At 42.5% G+C, this 19,862-nt stretch overlaps 1 protein-coding gene across 2 annotated transcripts in view; it reads left to right on the plus strand.

Moving 5' to 3' along the window:
* The first annotated feature begins 746 nt into the window (after window positions 1-746).
* LOC110305943 (T-cell immunoglobulin and mucin domain-containing protein 4) overlaps window positions 747-19,862 on the plus strand; it is a 31,608-nt gene continuing 12,492 nt past the window's right edge. The window contains exons 1-5 of one of the 2 annotated variants that reach the window (XM_021178117.1): window positions 747-804; window positions 5,267-5,608; window positions 7,402-7,635; window positions 9,238-9,315; window positions 10,045-10,098. In XM_021178117.1, the coding sequence (XP_021033776.1) occupies window positions 747-804; window positions 5,267-5,608; window positions 7,402-7,635; window positions 9,238-9,315; window positions 10,045-10,098 (766 nt within the window). The remainder of the gene's footprint in view (window positions 805-5,266; window positions 5,609-7,401; window positions 7,636-9,237; window positions 9,316-10,044; window positions 10,099-19,862) is intronic. The other variant, XM_029483942.1, reaches the window with a different exon arrangement.

Below are 19,862 nucleotides of genomic sequence, written 5' to 3' on the forward strand. Positions count from 1 at the left end.
AGTTTCAGTCTTGTTGGTGAAGACTGGCCTGGTTTCTCCTCTACCTTCTTTGTATAGTGTTGGTTGTCATTATATTATAGACTCCCAAAGAACTAGAGAATAATCCTGTTCAGGTATTTGGTTTTCAATTTATCCTTTCTGCTTTTCCCTGTTAGGTAGTGATAGGCCGGGGTCTGCTTGTAGGCAGGCCTGTTTTGGAACCATCGTAACGAGCTTCCTCTCCCGGGGCTCTTCTTTCCTGTTGTATTAAACTGATGGTATAGGTAGAGCATCCGTTGTGATTGGTTGCACCCTGTTTTTGGTTTTCCAGTGTGAAGACAAGGGGTTGAGAGTTTCAGAATAAGTACTAGAGGCCAACCTGGTTTTTATAGTAAGTTCCAGGTCAGCCACTTTAACTTTGCTTTGGCCATGACAAGAAACACTGGCTTCTTCACAGTTTACACCCAGGGTGTCTGTTCATGTGTATTCATGTATATACAGATGCTCAGGCACACCCAGGATGACAGACAGAGAATCACATTGGCACCCACGCTGTCACTCCACACAGTTGCACACATGCACCGGCCACCATGAGAAAAGTGCCTCAGCACATTTGATTACACATCCCAGATTGAGGGAGGTCATTCAGGATGAAGGAACGGGAAGATTGTGTGGCAGAAAGGGAAGTGAAAGTTGAGCGTCCCACCCTGTCAGCAGGAATTGTGATATAAGGCATGGGTTTTGACAGACGCACAGATCCTATCAAAATGTCCAAGGGGCTTCTCCTCCTCTGGCTGGTGATGGAGCTCGGGTGGCTTTATCTGAGTAAGTGTTCTAGATGCTTCCGTTCTAGGCTCAGGGGAGGGTAGATTTTAGGGTAAGGAGGCTCTACTAAAGCCTGCCTCCTTCTCAACTTGCATTTTTATAGGATCTCTTCCTCACCTTATTATGCAGGGATTTTTTTTCTAGAGACGGATTTGGGTGTTTGGGGATGAAATAATCAGTGTAATTAACTGTAATTTCTAACCTAAGAAAAGACATAGAAACAAGGTATTAGATGAATGAGTGTAAACAATTTCATCTGCAGGCGGTACAAAGCAAGGGATGGGAATTTTGTTCTGCTAAGAGCTTTTGTTTCGACTCTTATTGTTCCCTTTGTGTTCAGGAGATTTTATTTGCTTTTTGTTTTGTTTTGCTGGCGGGGGGGAGGAGGGGGCTTCAAAATGAGCTCTTTTTCTCCTTTTCTTCTGTTCTTGGTTTTTGTTTTTGTTTTGTTTTGTTTATTCTGAGACAAGGCTTCTCTAGTATGAAGCACTGGCTATTCTGGAACTCAGTATGTACACGAGGCTGGCCTGGAAACCACAAACATCCACCTGTCTTTACCTCCCAAGGGTTGGGAGTAAAGAAATGCCTCACTGTGCCCAGCCCCTGTTTTTGCTTCTTGGAGACAGGATCTTACTGTGTAGCCCAGGCTGCTTAGAAGTCAACCATCCTTCTGTTGCAGCTTCCAGAGGGTTAGTATTACAGGTGTGTGCCATGTGCCTAGCTAAGGGAGGTTTCTCCTTTGAACATTGATACAGATGTGCAATTTGAATAGACATTCCGAGGTGCACAGCAACCACTCTGCTCAGTGCTGTAGTCCTCCTGATCACTGATGCTGACACTGTCAATATGTCATTCTGCCTCTCCCTCTTTCTCTCATTCTTGAATAGAGGTCAACCCAGGTCTCTGGTAAAGTTGAGTTTTTCCTATTCTAGCTTGCAGGCTGCTTTAGGGGTTCCGACTAACTTCTTATCTCTGAGGTTCCTGTGTTAGAGACCTTGTTGCCATACTAAGTGCTGGCTCTACTGCCTCTATCCACAGATACTCTGTACCTCCCAGAAGGTGGGAAAGAACTGCTTCATGTCCTGAATTTTGGTCCTTGATGCTATGAGTTCATAGATATTTCAGAGGTGATCCATGGAACAAAAGCAGCTGCTCTTGTTTTCAAATTGTCTCTTTGAAATTTACTTGGGCACTTTCTGTCTGTTTGTCTAAATATTTATTTATATTTATTTGAGATGGTGTCTATGTCTAACAATGTAACCCAGATTAGACTTCAACTTGATTTCTCCTGCCTTACTGCTCTGAGTGCTGGAATAACAGCATTGATCCAAGCAGTTTTGCTACTGTTATTGTTACATCCTGAAACTACAGAAAAAAATGATTACTGGAGTTTGTGTCCTCATGTCTCATCTGTGGCAGGACAGGAGTTGAATGGGCTTCTTCAACCTTGCTTAAAGGAACAACTGGAGAAGGAACAGACCAGCAGTGACAGAGAAGTTGCACTCCCACTGGGTCAGTGCAGATGAGAGACTCACCTGGTAGCTGTGATTTCTTTTCTCCCTGGTAATTTTTTAGCTGAAGGCATTGCTTCTCCTTCTGTTTCTGCATCTCATGTGTATGTTTCCTTATTCTGAAATGTTCAGATATCCTATGAAGTTCAGTTCATGATGTTTCTTGGCATATGAACTGTGGAACTCCTTTTGTGGCAAATATTGTTCTCTGTGCCTTGTGAAGTGTGGCTTTCCTCCAAGAACCCCGAAACACACACTGGCCTCTAGAGTGACGTTCACAGTGTCACCCTAATGGGGATTTTTCTGTCTCACCAAGCTCCTTGCTTCCTTTTTCATGTTAGTGATGTTTGGTTAGGTGAGTAACACTGAAACTTTTGGGTGAAAAGATAAAAACCATCATGAAGCTTAAATCCCTTTTGCCCTCTATGCCCAAGTCCAATCCTGTCCTTCCATCATGGAGGCACGGGTGCCATGAGCTTGATGGTCCTTCAGCAGATGCTTTCTAGGCATCTGCTCTACCACAGTCCACGGGAAGATGCAATGCTTTAGTTATTCACTTCACAAAAGAGACATTATCAGAATAAATGTGTATTTCAAACTTCCTAAATCATTTTTAACATCTCATCACAAACATGAAATGCATTAGTGAGATAGTAAAGCTAGCTAAGCTAAGATTGACTACCTGGTTCTGTGAACATAGTTCAGAATATCATATTGTACCCTATAAACACACACACACATATATGTATATATGTATATGTATATATATATGTGTGTGTGTGTGTGTGTAATTATTTGTCCATAAAGAGTAAAAAATGGGGACTAGAGATATAGCTCAGTGGTTCAGAGCTCTTTCTGCTTTTCCAGAAGTCCTGGGTTTAGTTCCCCACACTTACATGGCATCTTACAGTCATTCTTAACTCCAACTCCAGGGTTTCTGGTACTACCTTCTAGCTGCCATACCACTAGACACACATGTAGTATGCTCATGAAAACAGGCAAAATACTCATACATGTTAAATAAAAAAAACATACGTATGAATTGGATTTTTTAAAACTGGGTTTCTCTGTGTAGCCCTGACTGTTCTGGAATTCACGCTGTAGACCAGGCCATCCCCAAACTCACAGAAATCTACCTGCGTCTGCCTCCCAAGTACTGTGATTAAAGGTGTACCCTACCACTGCTCGACAAATAAATCTTTTTTAAAAAGAGAGTAAGGGGGATAGAGGCTGTGACTACATGCATAAAACCTACACAAGAGCAAGCCAGACAAAACCCTAGCATGAATGGTTGAACTGGTCATGAAGTCCAACCCCTAGGAAAGAGGCTGTTGGCAATTCCATTGATGGCTGCTAGGAGAGGAACCCTCAGTTCTTTCAGGGCTGTGACCCCTGGAGGCTGCCCACACTGTAGTAGATGGCTTTAATGGCCCTGCAGGCATGCACATACTAGAAATCCTAAGTGGACATAGATTTTTAAACAAGAGAGTATATGAAGTTTCAAGGCTATGGAGCAATGGGGGAAAAACTGGAAGAGAAAGAATGGAAGACAGATCTCATCAAATATACATTCTATGTGTGAGTGAAATTATTAAACAATTTTAAAAAGAAATGTGTAGCCACCCACAGCTACATGAACCAGGTTCCTGAAAGGGGGGCTGCAGCTGCATGGGAGAAAATGGCAAGAGAAATAATGAGACCAAGACAAAGATAATGATCAAGGCCCAAAGTTTACTTATGAGTCTGAGCTTATGGGGGCAAGGGGAGGGGGGTGGATCCCATTCCCCACCACGCCAGGCCAGGATCTTTAGTGTCAGGAGAACAGGTTCAGCCTCTCAGCAAGTAGCAGTGTCTTAGAGAAAATGGCAGAGGTGGCAGAACAATAGACCTATCTAGGTCGGAAGACTCCACCATAGGTGGTCTTGCTCACAGTGGCAGAACAGGTCTGAGCCAGCCTGCTCAAGGCTGGGGGAGGCAACAGAAATGAGTAAGTTAGAGCCAGCAAGATGGCTCAGTGTGTAAAGATACATGCTCTAGGGCAGTGGTTCTCAACCTTCCTAATGCCGCAATCCTTTAATACAGTTCTCATGTTGTGGTGACCCGCAACCATAGGATCATTTCTTTGCTACTTCATAACTGTAATTTTGCTACTGTTATGAATCATAATGCAAATATCTTTATTTTCTTATTGTCTTTTGGGAGTCACAACCCACAGGCAGAGAGCCACTGCTCTGAAGCCTGAGGGAAAAGGAATGGGTGAATTCACAAATGTTCTCTAACTACCACACACTCACTGTAACATGTATACATCTCTCGCACACATACACACACTACTAAGACTTAAAAGGAGAGTCAAGAAGTGCAAGTCCACAAACTCTTCCTAATGTTGTGTTACCTAAGCGAACGATCGCATAATCCAGAGGGAGCAATTCCCACCTCTATTTCTGGATATGGAGTAGGGCAATGGAGTCTACTACAGCAGCTGTCTTTCTTGTTAGAATTCTGTCTGGGCTGGGCAACCCATTTGAGACATTCAAATTAGCATCACACAATATCTACTTAGTGAGATGATGATGATGATGATGGTGGTGGTGGTGGTGGTGGTGGTGGTGTGTGTGTGTAGCACAGGTTTTGCGTGACACATATGACCTAGATCATAGGGTCTGGCCTCTTGATTTGGGAGCTTATTTACTGAATGATACTTAATATCTGAGCGTTTAAATCGGCAAAAGATCTTGCTAAGGAGAGTTATTTAGAGGTTTGGGGCCGCCTGTTACTAATTTTGGGATGGAAGCTTGGGGACTTAAGAAGTTCAACAGTACAGGCAAGCATTTGTGCTAAAGGAACTAGGGACACTCCCTCAGCTCCTGGACATTCCCTTTATGTATACACAAATGGTGGAGCATATTTGAAAGAATTTTGTGTAACAGCTTTCTCACTTTCTCCCGTAGCACCAGCTGCCTCAGAGGATACAATAATAGGGTTTTTGGGCCAGCCGGTGACTTTGCCTTGTCATTACCTCTCGTGGTCCCAGAGCCGCAACAGTATGTGCTGGGGCAAAGGTTCATGTCCCAATTCCAAGTGCAGCGCAGAGCTTCTCCGTACAGACGGAACAAGAATCATCTCCAGGAAGTCAATAAAATATACACTTTCGGGAAAGGTCCAGTTTGGTGAAGTGTCCTTGACCATCTCAAACACCAATCAAGGTGACAGTGGGGTGTACTGCTGCCGTATAGAGGTGCCTGGCTGGTTCAATGATGTCAAGAGGAATGTGCGCCTGGAGCTGAGGAAAGGTGAGCCAAGAACAGGGTTCAACTCTGAGAAAGAGTCCCGCGGTTTATGGTAACAGATTCATGCAGTGGGTTCTGGTGACAAGACTGTGCTTACCTGAGTAATGGGTAGAAAAGCTGCCTCTCAAATGATGAGCCACATAGTGTGGTTAGGGAAACCCACATACTAGTTATAGCCGGAACGACCACAGAAATGAATGAGGGATTCTAGCTGATAAAGGAAGAGTCAGACTGAAGATGGAAGGTACTATTCACCCGAGGGCTTTCTCTCACTTTGCAGAAATTTGTCTCAGTGTTTTTGGGGCCTCTGAATTTTTATGGAAACCATACTGATCTCTCTCTCTCTCTCTCTCTCTCTCTCTCTCTCTCTCTCTCTCTCTCTCTCTTTCTTTATTTTTTTTTTGCATATTGATTAATTTCCAAATAATAAGAAANCTCAGTGTTTTTGGGGCCTCTGAATTTTTATGGAATCTCTCCTTCTCTCTCTCTCTCTCTCTCTCTCTCTCTCTCTCTCTCTCTCTCTCTCTCTTCCTTTCTTCATTTCTTTTTTGCATATTGATTAATTTCCAAATAATAAGAAAAATTATTGTGTGGACTGAATAATATCCGTGGATCAGTTTTAGCCTACAAGCAAACGATTTTTGATTCCTGGCAGAGGGAGGAGGGTATGCCATTGGGCACCACCTCTGGCACTTCTTATGCTTTCTTTTTCCATTCCTATCCTGTGTTTTGGGTAAAATTTGGGTTGTGAAGGGACTCATAAAGATTAGGATAGAACAGAACACTTGGAGCATATGGCTGAGGTGTGTGAACAATAGGCACCTTTAGGACATGTCTCAGCCAGAGCTTCTTAGATAGGATTGGACTTTGCCTCTGCATCAGCATCTCCTGGGAGATTCTTGGGTCTTAGGATTAACATAGTGATGTCTTGGAAGGCTTGGTCTGGATGGCCGTGTTCTAGGTTGCCAGCATGGCTCTCATGTGTTCTAGAGTTGGAACTAGATGCTTTTAATTAGTGAGCCTCATGAACATTCACACACTTAACTCTTACAGCAACTGTGTGATATAATGAAGAGGGAAGAGAAGTTGGACTAAGTTAAGTTCAATAAACTTTTCTTTCCTCTTCTTTGAACACAGTGTTTCCTTGTGGTCCTGATAATTTGGTGGGAGAACCAGACATTAAGCAAACAAAGAAACACATAGTTACAAAAATACAATAGATGCCACAGTGATCAAGAATTGGGGTGACTTGTTACTGCATAGAAGAGAGCTCCTTTTAGCTGAGATCTGAGAGTTAAGTAAAGGCTAGCCTACAGAAGAGGACCAGCAGTAGAAGTGGGGATAGGGTCCAGCAGGTGCAGAAATTGCTACAGCTGGAAGATCGTGGTACAGTGAAAGAAATAGAGAAAGAAAGAACCGAGGAAAGGGAGAAGGCTCTCTTCCAGCAACATGTGATTGGAAAGACAGAGTGCAGGTGGTATCTTAAAGAGCAATGAGCAGGGCTAGGTTGTTTGTTTGTTTTATCTGATGAACAAGGAGGATAGAAGTTGAGTTTTGAGCAGGACATGGGCACAATTAGATTTGTGATTTTAATCAGATTTCTGTAGCCAGAGTCTGACAAATAGACCAGAAAGGACAGAAATGAAAGTGAGAAACTCAGGTGTGGTGAAGAATTCAGGCCAATGAACCAAGAGAGACCAACAGAAAGGATGGGAAGGGAAAGATCTTGGATTTGTTTGTGGTGTTTCCCATTCCTATCTCTACTTGGTGACCGATGCATCTTCTGTTGGTTACAGCCACAACAACCAAAAAACCAACAACAACCACCCGGCCAACCACCACCCCTTATGTGACCACCACCACCCCAGAGCTGCTTCCAACAACAGTCATGACCACATCTGTTCTCCCAACCACCACACCATCCCAGACACTAGCCACCACTGCCTTCAGTACAGCAGTGACCACGTGCCCCTCAACAACACCTGGCTCCTTCTCACAAGAAACCACAAAAGGGTCCACCATCACTACAGGTGAGGATTGTCTGTTGTTTTCCTTCTGTTTGTCAGATATTGTGTGGTTTCCTTGAAACAGGACTCTTCTACAGCGGGCAACCCAGTGACCTGCACGTGCACTCATGTGTGTGTGTTTCTTTTCCCTTTATGTTTTTGAAAAGTCAGCATTTTGGGTTCTCCACTTGACCTCTGAGAGCCTTGCAGAATCTGTGTGTTGAAGGTTATTCTAGGATAAACTCTAGTCAGGGTTGGACCTATCCTCTCAGGAACAAAATCTCTGAGTGTTTGAGATTTGTTGAAGTGAGATGGCTAATTGGTGCCTTAAAATTTGTAAGAGGAGGGGTTTCATGATATCCACTTCTTTCCAACTGTGGAAAGAGACGTTTCTTAGTAGTGTAGCCACTGGGAAGCTGCCCATGCTGCTGTAAATAGTCCATCACCTATGCTCCTGTATGCAACTCTAATTGACTCAGTGGAGCACTCATGCACACACATACATATACACATAAACATACACACACGCATATACACACATACACAACACACACACAGACATACATACATACACACACACAGACACAGACATACACACATATACACCACACATATACATGCACAACATACACACTCAAACATAGAAATATACACACATACACAACACACAGACATATACACACATACATGCATATACACTCATACACAAGCACACATGTATCTACATACATAGACATACACACATACATGTACACATGTTCACACAAACATAGACATATACATGCACACATACACAGAAACAGAGAGAGAAGAGAGAAGAGAGAGAGAGAGAGAGAGAGAGATTGAGAAGAGGAAGAGATCAGCAAGATTGGGAAAGAATAAGACAATATAATGGGGTGAGTATAATAAAATGTATTATATGCATATATCAAAATGTAATAAACCCATAATGTGTAATTAATATACACTAATAAAACCTTTTAAAAGAATGTTAGATATATTCCTTGACAGTAGATCAGTTTTATCCTTGTTTCTTTTTTTTTTTTTAAGATTTATTTATTTATTATATGTAAGTACACTGTAGCTGTCTTCAGATACTCCAGAAGAGGGCGCCAGATCTCGTTACGGATGGTTGTGAGCCACCATGTGGTTGCTGGGATTTGAACTCTGGACCTTCGGAAGAGCAGTCGGGTGCTCTTACCCACTGAGCCATCTCACCAGCCCTTATCCTTGTTTCTTGACATCTTTCTATTTTCTTCTGAATTTTTCCCTGTTCCTGAATCTGGTAACACTGGGTGACCTGCTCCAGTGTTTGGGGGCTTGTTAAAGCTTAATAATCAGAAACAAGTGTACCACCACTGCCTGGCTATAATTTTCTATCTATCTATCTATCTATCTATCTATCTATCTATCTATCTATCTATTATCTATCTATCTATCTATCTATCTATCTATCTATGTTTGTTAATTCTAAAAATCATTTTTAATTATTGGGAAAAACTAGAAATGTATCAATTAGAACAAAGATGTTGATAAAAATAGCCCTGACTCTCACCACCCACTGCGCTGTTGATACTGTTATTATTACTTTTTAGTAGCTTAAAAACTTTTTTTTTTCTGAATCAGAAACTCTGCCTGCATCCAATCACTCTCAAAGAAGCATGATAACCGTATCTACAGACATAGCCTTACTCAGGCCCACAGGTATGCAGAACTTACCACCTGTATCTTTCCTTCTACCTTGGGCTGGGGAGAGGCAAATATGGAATAAAAGTGATCCAGAGATGAGCCCAGTCCTATGTGCCATGGTGTCTACCTGGCACATGTTTGATATCAGAACAGTGTATGTCATTGCTTCCTTCCCATGGCTTGGAGGTAGGAGAGTGTCTTAGTCAGTGTTTCTATTCCTGCACAAAACATCATGACCAAGGAGCAAATTGGGGAGGGAAGGGTTTAATCAGCTTACATTTCCTACACTGCTGTTGATCACCAAAGGAAGTCAGACCTGGAACTTGAAGCACGTCAGGGAGCAGAGCTGATGCAGAGGCCATGGAAGGATGCTATTTACTGGTTTGCTTAGCCTGCTTTCTTACAGAACCCAAGACTACCAGCCCAGGGATGGCACCACCCACAATGGGCCCTCTCCCCTTTATCACTAACTGAGAACATGTCTTACAGCTGGATCTCATGGAGGCATTTCTTCAACTGAAGCTCCTTTCTCTGTGATAATTCCAGCCTGTGTCAAGTTTACACAAAGTCAGCCAGTACAGAGGGTGAGGGAAGAGAGAGGAGGGAGTGCAAAGAGGGAGGAGGGAGAGCACCCTCTTTAATTCATGGAGTCTAGGAAGGGCATGTAGCATTTCTGGTATGTTTACCACTCACCACACTTCGGGCTAGAATTGAGGATGTCTTTGTTCTCTCTTGTCTTCCAAGGCTCTAACCCTGGGATTCTCCCATCCACTTCACAGCTGATGACACAGAAAACAAGTGAGTTTGGGACTTGTCAGCATTGAGGTCAGGGAGGTCTCTCTGCTGCTCAAGTGGTTTGCCTCTGGCCATGAGACCAGTCCGATGTCTGCCGGTGGGTCTTGGAATCAGCTATTTTGGTTCCACTGTGGTTGTTTCCCACATCCTCCAGCTCATTGGGAGGAAAGTGAAACATCCTTGCCTTCTGCTTTCTGCTTCTTTCTGAGGCCCCTCTCTCAAGGCCTCTCCTTTTCCTTTGCAGTTTCTCATTCAAAGCCAGGGATAGTAGTTAAAAAAAAAAGATTACTTTTCATTTTTCACCCTGTTTTTTAGTTTAAATCTTACAGAACTTATGCCAATGTGCTTTTGTAAAGGAGACTAAAAGAATGGGAAATGAAATTTTCTTATACATTTTTATCCTAAGTTCCTGCCACTTTTTTCTAATCCAACCCATACTACTACTTGGAACATTCTAGATGATTTTGAAATATTGTCTTATTGATGTGTATATGAGCCTCCCCCGCCCCCATTGAGAGTAACCCTATCAAATTTATCTTTGTATTGATGCTGTAAACTTTAGGGTCTTTGAGATATGCAGTCTTCTTGTTTGTAACTGGCACAAACCCCATTATCTGAGCTCTCTTAATTGCTTTCATTCTTTCTTTCTGTTTCCCGTAAAACCCTTGTCTTAGGGTTTCTATTTCTGCACAAACATCTAGAAGCTAGTTGGGGAGGAAAGGGTTTATTCAGCCTACACTTCAATGCTGCTGTTCATCACCAAAGGAAGTCAGGACTGGCTCTCAAGCAGGTCAGGAAGCAGGAGCTGATGCAGAGGCCATGGAAGGGTGTTACTTACTGGCTTGCTTCCCCTGGCTTGCTCAGCTTATTTTCTTATAGAACCCAAGACTACCCAGTCCAGGGATGGCACCACCCACAATGGGTCCTCCCCTCTTGATCACCAATTGAGGAAATGCCTTACAGCTGGATCTCATGGAGACATTGCCTCAAGGGAGGCTCCTTTCTCTGTGATAACTCCAGCTTATGTCAAGTTGACACACAAAGCCAGACAGTACAGCTCTATGACGTGACCATCCAGTAGACAAAGATCTAACTTGGGACAAAAATGGTCCATTCTTATACTCTATACATTTATATAAAATTTCCTTAATTTGCTATTACAGTGTGCTGTGATGTACACACCAAGGTCAGAGGGCAACTTTGTGGGGTCATTTCTCTTCTTCCACTGTTGTCTGGGTCTAGGTGGGTGAACTTTTCCCGTTATCCCATTGGCCCCTGTGATGCATTTCACAAGGATTTGTTTACATGTATGTACATGTGTCTGAGTGAGTGAATGCCACATGTGTATGGGTGCTCATGGAGGAATTGGATTCCTTGAAGCTTCAAGCATAGGCAGTGGTGAGCCACCAGTGTGGGTGCTGACAACTGAATCTGAGTCCTCTGGGAGAGCAGAACCTGAGTGCAGTTGCTGAATCCTACAAGATACATTTGAAAAGGGCATCCTTCTAAGGCTTTCCCATTGGCATGAGCATGCCGCTGGCTGTTGTTTCGCTTATCAGTTTCTATCTCGAATGCCTTCTCTTGCACAGACTCACCGGTTCTGTGATCTGTAAGTCAGATAGCAGCAGCACTTCAGCTTCTTTCTGCCCTGAAGCCTGCAAACAGTAGCCAGGCCTGCCATAACGCCTTGCTATTCCTTATCCTTTTTTCTTGTGTATATCATTGGAAAAAATATATTTAGTGATTCCACACAAAGCTTTTGCATTCAGTTTTATTCACTTGATTTTTACATCAGACCACCTTCGTTCTCAATCTGTGTAGAGATCTGCCTTGTCATGTTAAGCTGCTGCATGTGATTTCACTACCCATTGACTGGCATTTCTGTTGCCCCAGAGTTCTCATATTATAGACAGCATAACTGCACTTCTTCCTTCAGCCCATATCCTTCCTTAAGTAGCTATGCAAGTGTTTCTTTAGGAAGGCTGATAATGGAGTAGAGATGTTATGTTGAAAAATGTACACTATTAAATTTAATAGCTACTACCAAATTGTCCTTGGGAAAGACTGAGCCAATTTGTTTTTCTGCCCACAGATTACCCACTTCTCCATAGCCTCCCTGCACTTGATCCCATTTGTTCACTTCGTCCTTTCAGTCTCCCAAGAACATGTCATCTTGTTCCTCTCTTTTTCTGATTAACAGAGTGGGAGCATCTTTCTCTGTGTTTATTAGAGAAAATGTCTATCTTTTAACTGTGAGGGGGAGGTAATGTGGCACCACTCTTAGAGACTCAGAAGATAGGATTGGAGGGGACAGACAAGACGGAGGGAGGAGAGATGATGGGTCTTAATGTAGGACTATAAATCAAGAGGAGCTGTGCAGGTCTGATGTTGAAAACCTTTGACTTGCACCAACTCATGGAGGGATGTTTAGAAATCGGAATTAGGAGTTCATAATTTAGGGGAGATAGGCTGTTAAGAATCATCATTCTTTGTTCATGGGATGGATAAAGGTGGGTACTGTTTTTTAGTGAGAGAGAATGAAAGGAGAAAGTTGATAGAGGATGAGAAGAGAGTTCACAAAACTATTACCTTTTATTCTGTGTGAATCTTAAACTGCTTTATATTAAGTTACAAGAGATCAAGACATCCTGATGTTTCCCTTGCTATACTGTCCCTGATAATTGTCGTTTCATCTCTCTGTGGCCAAGTCCAAACAGACAGAATTTCTGCTGCCCTGTCTGTGGGCTACAGTGCGAAAGAGGACCATGTTGTAGCAAAAGTCTGTCTCTACGTCAAATGACATTATGGAAGGAACTGGGATTCACTTAGCATATATTAGGTGCTGGGCCAAATAAGGCATTTTCATGAACTACTTCATTTAAGGTCTGTTTGGTAGATAATCAGAGTCTTGTTTTACTGAAATGTCTTAGGATTACACAGCTCTCAGGTGGCAAGTCCAGGAAGTCTGCCTCTAATAGCTAGGTCTTAGCTATTAGACCTTGTTTTATGGTTTGAACATCAATTATTTGAGGTTCTCCAAAAGTTCATATGTTAGGGAGCTGGATCCCCAGCTAATGATGCTAGCTATTTCATGCACATGTGTGTATGTGTGTGTGTGTGTGTGTGCATGTGTGAATACATGCCACATGTGTGTGAGTTCCCACAGAGGCCACAAGAAGGCATTAGATCCCCAGGAGCTAGAGTTACAAGGAGTTGTAAATCACCACTTGGATTCTTGGAACTGGACTCCGGTCCTCTTGAAGAGCAGGAAGTACTTTTAATAGCAAGGCTGTTTCCCAGTCCCTAGTGGTGCTATTTTGGACGGTTCTGGAATACTGGGGAGACAAAAAGTAGCTGGAAGAAGTAAATCATGTGAATATACTTTGGGAGTATCCAGCCTCTCACCCTGTTTTTGTCTGCTTACTGTCTGCAAAAGATGAGTAGCCTGATCTGCCATATAAGACTCTTGAAAACTTCTGCAATGCTCCAAATGGTTAAGAATTATAATTCAATTGTAAATACAATGAAAATAACAATAAAATCTCTGAAGAAGGTTGTACATAGGTTTCCTTTCCTTTTCAGATGTAGACACTGTAGGATTCTCCAACCCCAATCCTTTGTACATAGCAGAAGCATGTGACATGTTTCCTAGTTATCCCTCTTGACTATGGGTCCCTCAATCCCTTGTCCTAGTGTTCCTTGAATCCTTCTACATAACCTCGGTCTTAGTTAGGGTTTTACTGATGTGAACAGACACCATGACCAAGGTAAGTCTTACAAGGACAACATTTAATTGAGGCTGACTTACAGGTTCAGAGGTTGAGTCCATTATCACCAAGGCAGGGACATGGCAGCATCCAGGCAGGCATGGTACAGGAGTCTCTGAGAGTCCTACATCTTCATCTGAAGTCTACTAGCAAAATACTGGCCTCCGGGCAGCTAGGAGTAGGATCTTAAAGCCCACACCTACAGTGGCACACCACTTCAACATGGCCACACCTTCTCCCACAAGGCTGCAACTTCTAACAATGCCACTCCCTGGGCTGAGCATTACACAAAATATAACAGCCTCCAACAAGGGTTAAAAGAGCTCTTTGGGAGGCTAACATCACATGGTTATACCACCATTTTGTAATGATTTCTTTTCATTTTTAATAATTTCAGGTGAGTTACTTTCTTTGACCTTTGCTAAATCAGTTTCCTCAAAATACAAAATGTGGTTGATAGCGGTGCTTCTAGCAGGGCTGTTGAGAGAGGAAATGCACGAGATGGAGACCTAGTCTATAATTATTGACTGGTAAATGATAGTCATCGTGAAGGATCCTTCTTCTCTGATCCTTTACATCCCTGCTGCCACTCACAACCCTCCCTTTTAGGCTAGTGGAGAGGGGTAATAAGAGGCCATTTACACCTGCTTTTGGCTTAACTCCACATTCTTGCTAAGAACATAGAACATGGTTTTATGATATTTTTAAAAGTGCTAATCACACTAGGGTAACAGCAGACAAGTGACAAATTACAAACTCTGAGAGGTTTCAGAAGCTTTTAAAATCTTCCAGTTGTAATTCTCTACCATTAGACAGAGTGAGATTTTGAAAGCTTTCAGAGCCTCCTTTCTAGACAGCTTTGTAGACCTTTCGATCACTGCTTTTATTGCTGCTGTGGTGGCAGGTGGGATCTTTAGTCCCCTGTTGCTTCTTGGTTGCTTTGTCCTTTTTGTATTTCTCAGCCTGTGGAGATTCTGATTTACAGTTGAGGAGTGGAAATCAAGTCATGGCTTAAACAAACAAACAAACAAACAAACCTGCAGTCCAGTTCTCTATTCAAGGACTTCTAGATTTATGGAATTTATTTTATAAGGCAATTGTGTGTACGTATATCTTCTAGGTCAATGTTCTCGAAGTTCAAAGTGTTTGGTCTTCAGTGGAAGCCTTACTTGAGGTGGCATATTCTCACCTGCTCTGTCTTGCTATGTGAAACAGATTGGTGTCCGAGATCAGACAGCTACATAAACAGAGAGCCAGGACTTTCTACCACATTTCAGGGATCTTCGTTTTAACTGTAGATCTAAAAACATGAGACTGGGAAGCAGCATAGAGATGGAATATTTGAGGAATAGTGGAAATCTGATCTCAAAAAGGGCTAGCCTTAAAAAACAAAGAACAAGAATAACAAACCTTTCAAATGATATTTAATATGTGTGAGTGTGTACATGAGCACACATAGTGTGTATATTCCTTAGGGTGGGGTCAGAGCCTGTGAATGAGAAAGCCAGATGACAGCCTCAGCTCAGAGTCATCTTCAAGTCCACCATCCTCCTCTTTTTGAGACAGAGTCTTTCATTAGCCTGGGGATTACCAAGTAGATTAGTCTGTTGGCTAATGAGCCGCAAAGATCCTCCTGTCTCTGCCCTTCAAAGGATAATAACAGAAAAAAACCAATACAAAGCTCATTATAAGTTCAAAGCAACAGTTTCACATGGCCTTGCTTTATCATAGTGCACACCTGTAGCTTCATCCTTGGATCTGACCTAGAATGAATGTTTTTCCTTGATCACAGATCTGTCCCAAGCCTACTTGTCTTTTTAGTGTAATTAATGAAAACTCAGTATATTCTTTATTATGAAGCCTTTATTAAATTATTTGAATTAAATCAGGGATCCTATAAAGTCATTAGGTTTATTTATTTATTTATTCATTTACTCACTTACTTTTCATTCAGACCACAGCTTTCTCTTCTTCCAACCACATGCCCCTCTCCACCTCCACTGCTCCTCCCTTTCTCTTCAGGAAAGGGGAGGCCTCCCATGGATAGCCAGCCCTGGCATACCATGTTACAGTAGGACTAGGTGCATCTTCTTCTATGGACACTAGACAAGGCAGCACAATAAGAGAAATGGTCCCGTAGGCAAGCAACAGAGTCAGAGACAGCTTCTGCTCCTGCAGGTAGGAGTCCTGCATGAAGACCAAACTACACAACTTTTACCTATGTGCAGAGGGCCTAGGTCTGTCCCATGCATGCTATCTGTTTGGTGGTTCAGTCTCTGTGGGGCCTTATGAGCCCAGATTAGTTGATTCTGTAGGCTTTCTTGTGGTGTCCTTGACCTCTCTGGCTCCTATAATCTTTCTTCCTCATCTTTCACAGGATTCCTCAAATTTCACTTAATGTCTGGCTGTGGGTCTCTGCACCTGTTTCCATCAGGTGCTGGGTGAAGCCTCTCTGATGACAGTTATGCTAGGTTCTTGTCTTTAAGTAAAGCAGAATAGCATTAGTAGTATTAGGGGTGGGCTCCCTCTCATGGCATGGGTCTCAATCTGGTCTGATCATTAGTTGGCCACTTTAAATTTTTGCTTCATTTTTAATCCTGCACATCTTGTAGGCAGAACAAACTGTAAACTAAAGGTTTTGTAGCTGGGTTGGTGTCCTTATCCCTCAATTGGAAGTCTTGCCTACTCATAGGACATGGCTGGTTTGGGCTCCATATCCTCCACTGCTAAGAGTCTTAGCTAGGGTTACCTTTATAGATTCTTTGTAATTTCCATTGCCCTTGGTTTCTAGCTCATCCCAGAGATGCCCCATCCCATTCCAGTTGTTTCTTCTAATACTCTCTCCCTCTGTCCCTCCTGTTGCCATTTCCACCTATACCCTTATCCCTGTCCAGTTCCATGCCCTCCACCCACCACACCAACCCCATCCACCCATGTTGTCTATTCCATTTCAAGAGCTAGGTTCTTAAGTAGGCTTGATTCACAGGCCAAGCTATTTAGTTTATTTATTAAGTACTAGGAACCATGTGTGTTTTCAGAGTAGGGAATGACGTTTTTTGGTTGTGCCTGAAGGAAAATTTTTCTCGAAAAGTGTGGAGGGTTTATTAGAAGGGAGCAAATCTGGAGGCAGGCAGGCTATGCTGTCAACCACTACAATGCTTGAAATAAGAGAACATCTGGGTTAGAATGGTGGTAGCATTGTTGATAGAAAGGGTGGGAGTCAAAGTCATTTAGGAGTCTGAATTCAGTGCATGTCTGGTGGTCAAAACAAGACTGCAGGTTAACAAATTCTCTATACCTAGAAGACTAGAACAATGGGAAATGTTAACTAGTAAAGGAACCCACATGGAGAAGAATGCAGTTTGGTAGATCTTGACTTTGAAGTGCTTCTGAACACTGTCTGGTTGTCAGCTGTGTGCCAGGGATGATGTAGTTGTGGGGCAGGGATATGTGCTTTTAATCATTGGCTCTTCTTTCTGACCAGAATAATTACTCACAGGGTAAGTGCTGAGCAAGAGCTTGCTAGAATGCCAGTCCTTTCTTGTATATTATATCCTAAGGGATAGTTCAAAGCCAGAGATGTAATTTTGGAAGTTGGTGCGAATAAACGACACTTATCAAGTACTTATTATAGGCAAGAGCTGGGTTCAGGACTTTCATCCATTATTTCATTGTAAGACATTGTCTTGATCTACAGGGAAGAGCTGGTTATTTTGTCCACTATATAGACAAAATAGGTTTAGAAAGACTAAGAAATTTGCCAGAGTTTCAAGTATAGGTCTTTTTGATTCTTTGAACCAGGACAATTACATATTTTATTGTATTGAAAATGATAGATGTGGGGACTCAATGAAGTTCCTGTTGAGTCACCTACAAATGTTGTGAGATGATAGCTAGATGAAGAGAGGAATGAAGAGAGACAAAAGGAAGACGTCCTCTCCCTCTCTCACATTAAGGGAATAACATTTGGAAGTGAAGAAAAGCCAGCCAAGGCAACAGAGAGGAAGTTGCAAAAACACGGGTGAACTCCAGAGAGCAGAAGATCAGAGTAACTGTTACTAAATGTGTGGGTCACAACCTCTGTCTCAACAAGTTAGGGTCAGTTCTTCCACCCTTCCTCATAAGCCAAATTCAAGAGCTAAAGTAAAAGCAAGAAGCAGAAAAAGGAGATTTATTAAGTGAGGCCACATTGAGAAGAGGGACAGGGAGATCCGGTGCCTCCTCCTCTCCCTAGTCCATCTTCAGGGTCCTAAAGTGATGGTTTTAATCCAAGGCAAGAAGTATGCACAACTAAGTCTAGGTGTGGTTGCTTGCCCATCACTGTCTCAACTCCAAGTCAACCTTGTAAGGACAAGTTGTAAGACCTTCTCCAGAAGACAAGCTCTTTCTCTGGCTACTGCTAGGGCTTCAGACATTTCTTCTCCAGGCAGGAGACTTCTGGGGGTTGGGTAGGGAGTACAATTTCTTGGGGTGTGCTGTTTTACTAGTCTGATAGCCAAAGAGAGGAGCCTACTTTGAAATGTTCAGTCAGTTGCTATCTACTAGAGTTATTCTGTTGCTGGATGTTGTGGCAAAGAACTTTTATCCTGTTATCCAACTGCATCTGCCTACTAGCTTTGTCTCTTCTGTCCAACACCTTTCCAGCCTTGGGCAGCCACAACAATACTCTTAACTTTTATGCAATCAGACTTTTAGCTTCCACACACAAACAGAAACACATGATATTTGATTTGTGTGTGTCTGTCTTTACTTCTTTTTGTTTTTCAATTTTTTTATTAGATATTTTCTTTATCTACATTTCAAATGCTATCCCAAAAGTTCCCTATACCCTCCCTTCGCCCTGCTCCCCTACCTATCCACTCCCACTTTTTGGCGCTGGCATTCCCCTGTACTGGGGCATATAAAGTTTGCAAGACCAAGGGACCTCGCTTCCTAATGCTGGCTGACAAGGCCATCTTCTGCTGCATATGCAGCTAGAGACACGAGCTCTGGGAGTACAGGTTAGTTCATATTGTTGTTCCACCTATGTCTGCAACCCCTTCAGCTCCTTGGATACTTTCTCTAGCTCCTCCATTCAGGGCCCTGTGTTCCATCCAATAGATGATTGTGAGCATCCACTTCTGTATATCAGGGTCCTTTGAGCAAAATCTTGCTGGCATATGCAATAGTGTCTGGGTTTGGTGGCTGATTATGGAATGGCTCCCTGGATATGGCAGTCTCTAGATGGTCCATCCTTTTGTCTCAGCTCCAAACTTTGTCTCTGTAACTCCTTCCATGATATTTTGTTCCCTATTCTAAGGAGGAATGAAGTATCTACACGTTGGTCTTCCTTCTTCTTGATTTTCTTGTTTTGCAAATTGTATCTTGGGTATTCTAAGTATCTGGGCTAATATTCACTTATCAGTGAGTGCATATGAAGTGACTTCTTTTGTGATTGGGTTACCTCACTCAGGATGATATCCTCCAGATACATCTATTTGTCCAAGAATTTCATAAATTCATTGTTTTTAATAGCTGAGTAGTACTCCATTGTGTAAATGTATCACATTTTCTGTATCCATTCCTCTGTTGAGGGACATCTGGGTTCTTTCCAGCTCCTGGCTATTATAAATAACTTAATACAATGTCTTGTCATGTCAATCATGTTACCAATGAAAGATTTTTTTTATATTTAAAGATTTTTTTATTCATGTGTATGTGTTTGCCTTGTGTTTGTCTGAGTTCATGCTGTGTGTGTGTGTGTGTGTGTGTGTGTGTGTGTGTGTGTGTGTAGTATGTGTGCCTGAAGAATCCAGAAGAGTGTTTATCTTCTGGAACTGAAGTTATAGGCAATTGTGAAGCTTTCAGTCAAGATGCTGGGAACCAAACGTGAGACCTCTGGAAAAGGAGCAAATGTTCTTAACCACTGAGCTGTCTCCATTTTCAGATCTCTGCGCGTGAACATGTTTGGCTCTGTTTCGTGGCTACTCTGGGAACGCAGATAACTCTTTTTTTTTTTTT

This window comes from Mus caroli, chromosome 11, assembly GCF_900094665.2.
Source record: "Mus caroli chromosome 11, CAROLI_EIJ_v1.1, whole genome shotgun sequence".
Taxonomy (NCBI): Eukaryota; Metazoa; Chordata; class Mammalia; order Rodentia; family Muridae; genus Mus; species Mus caroli.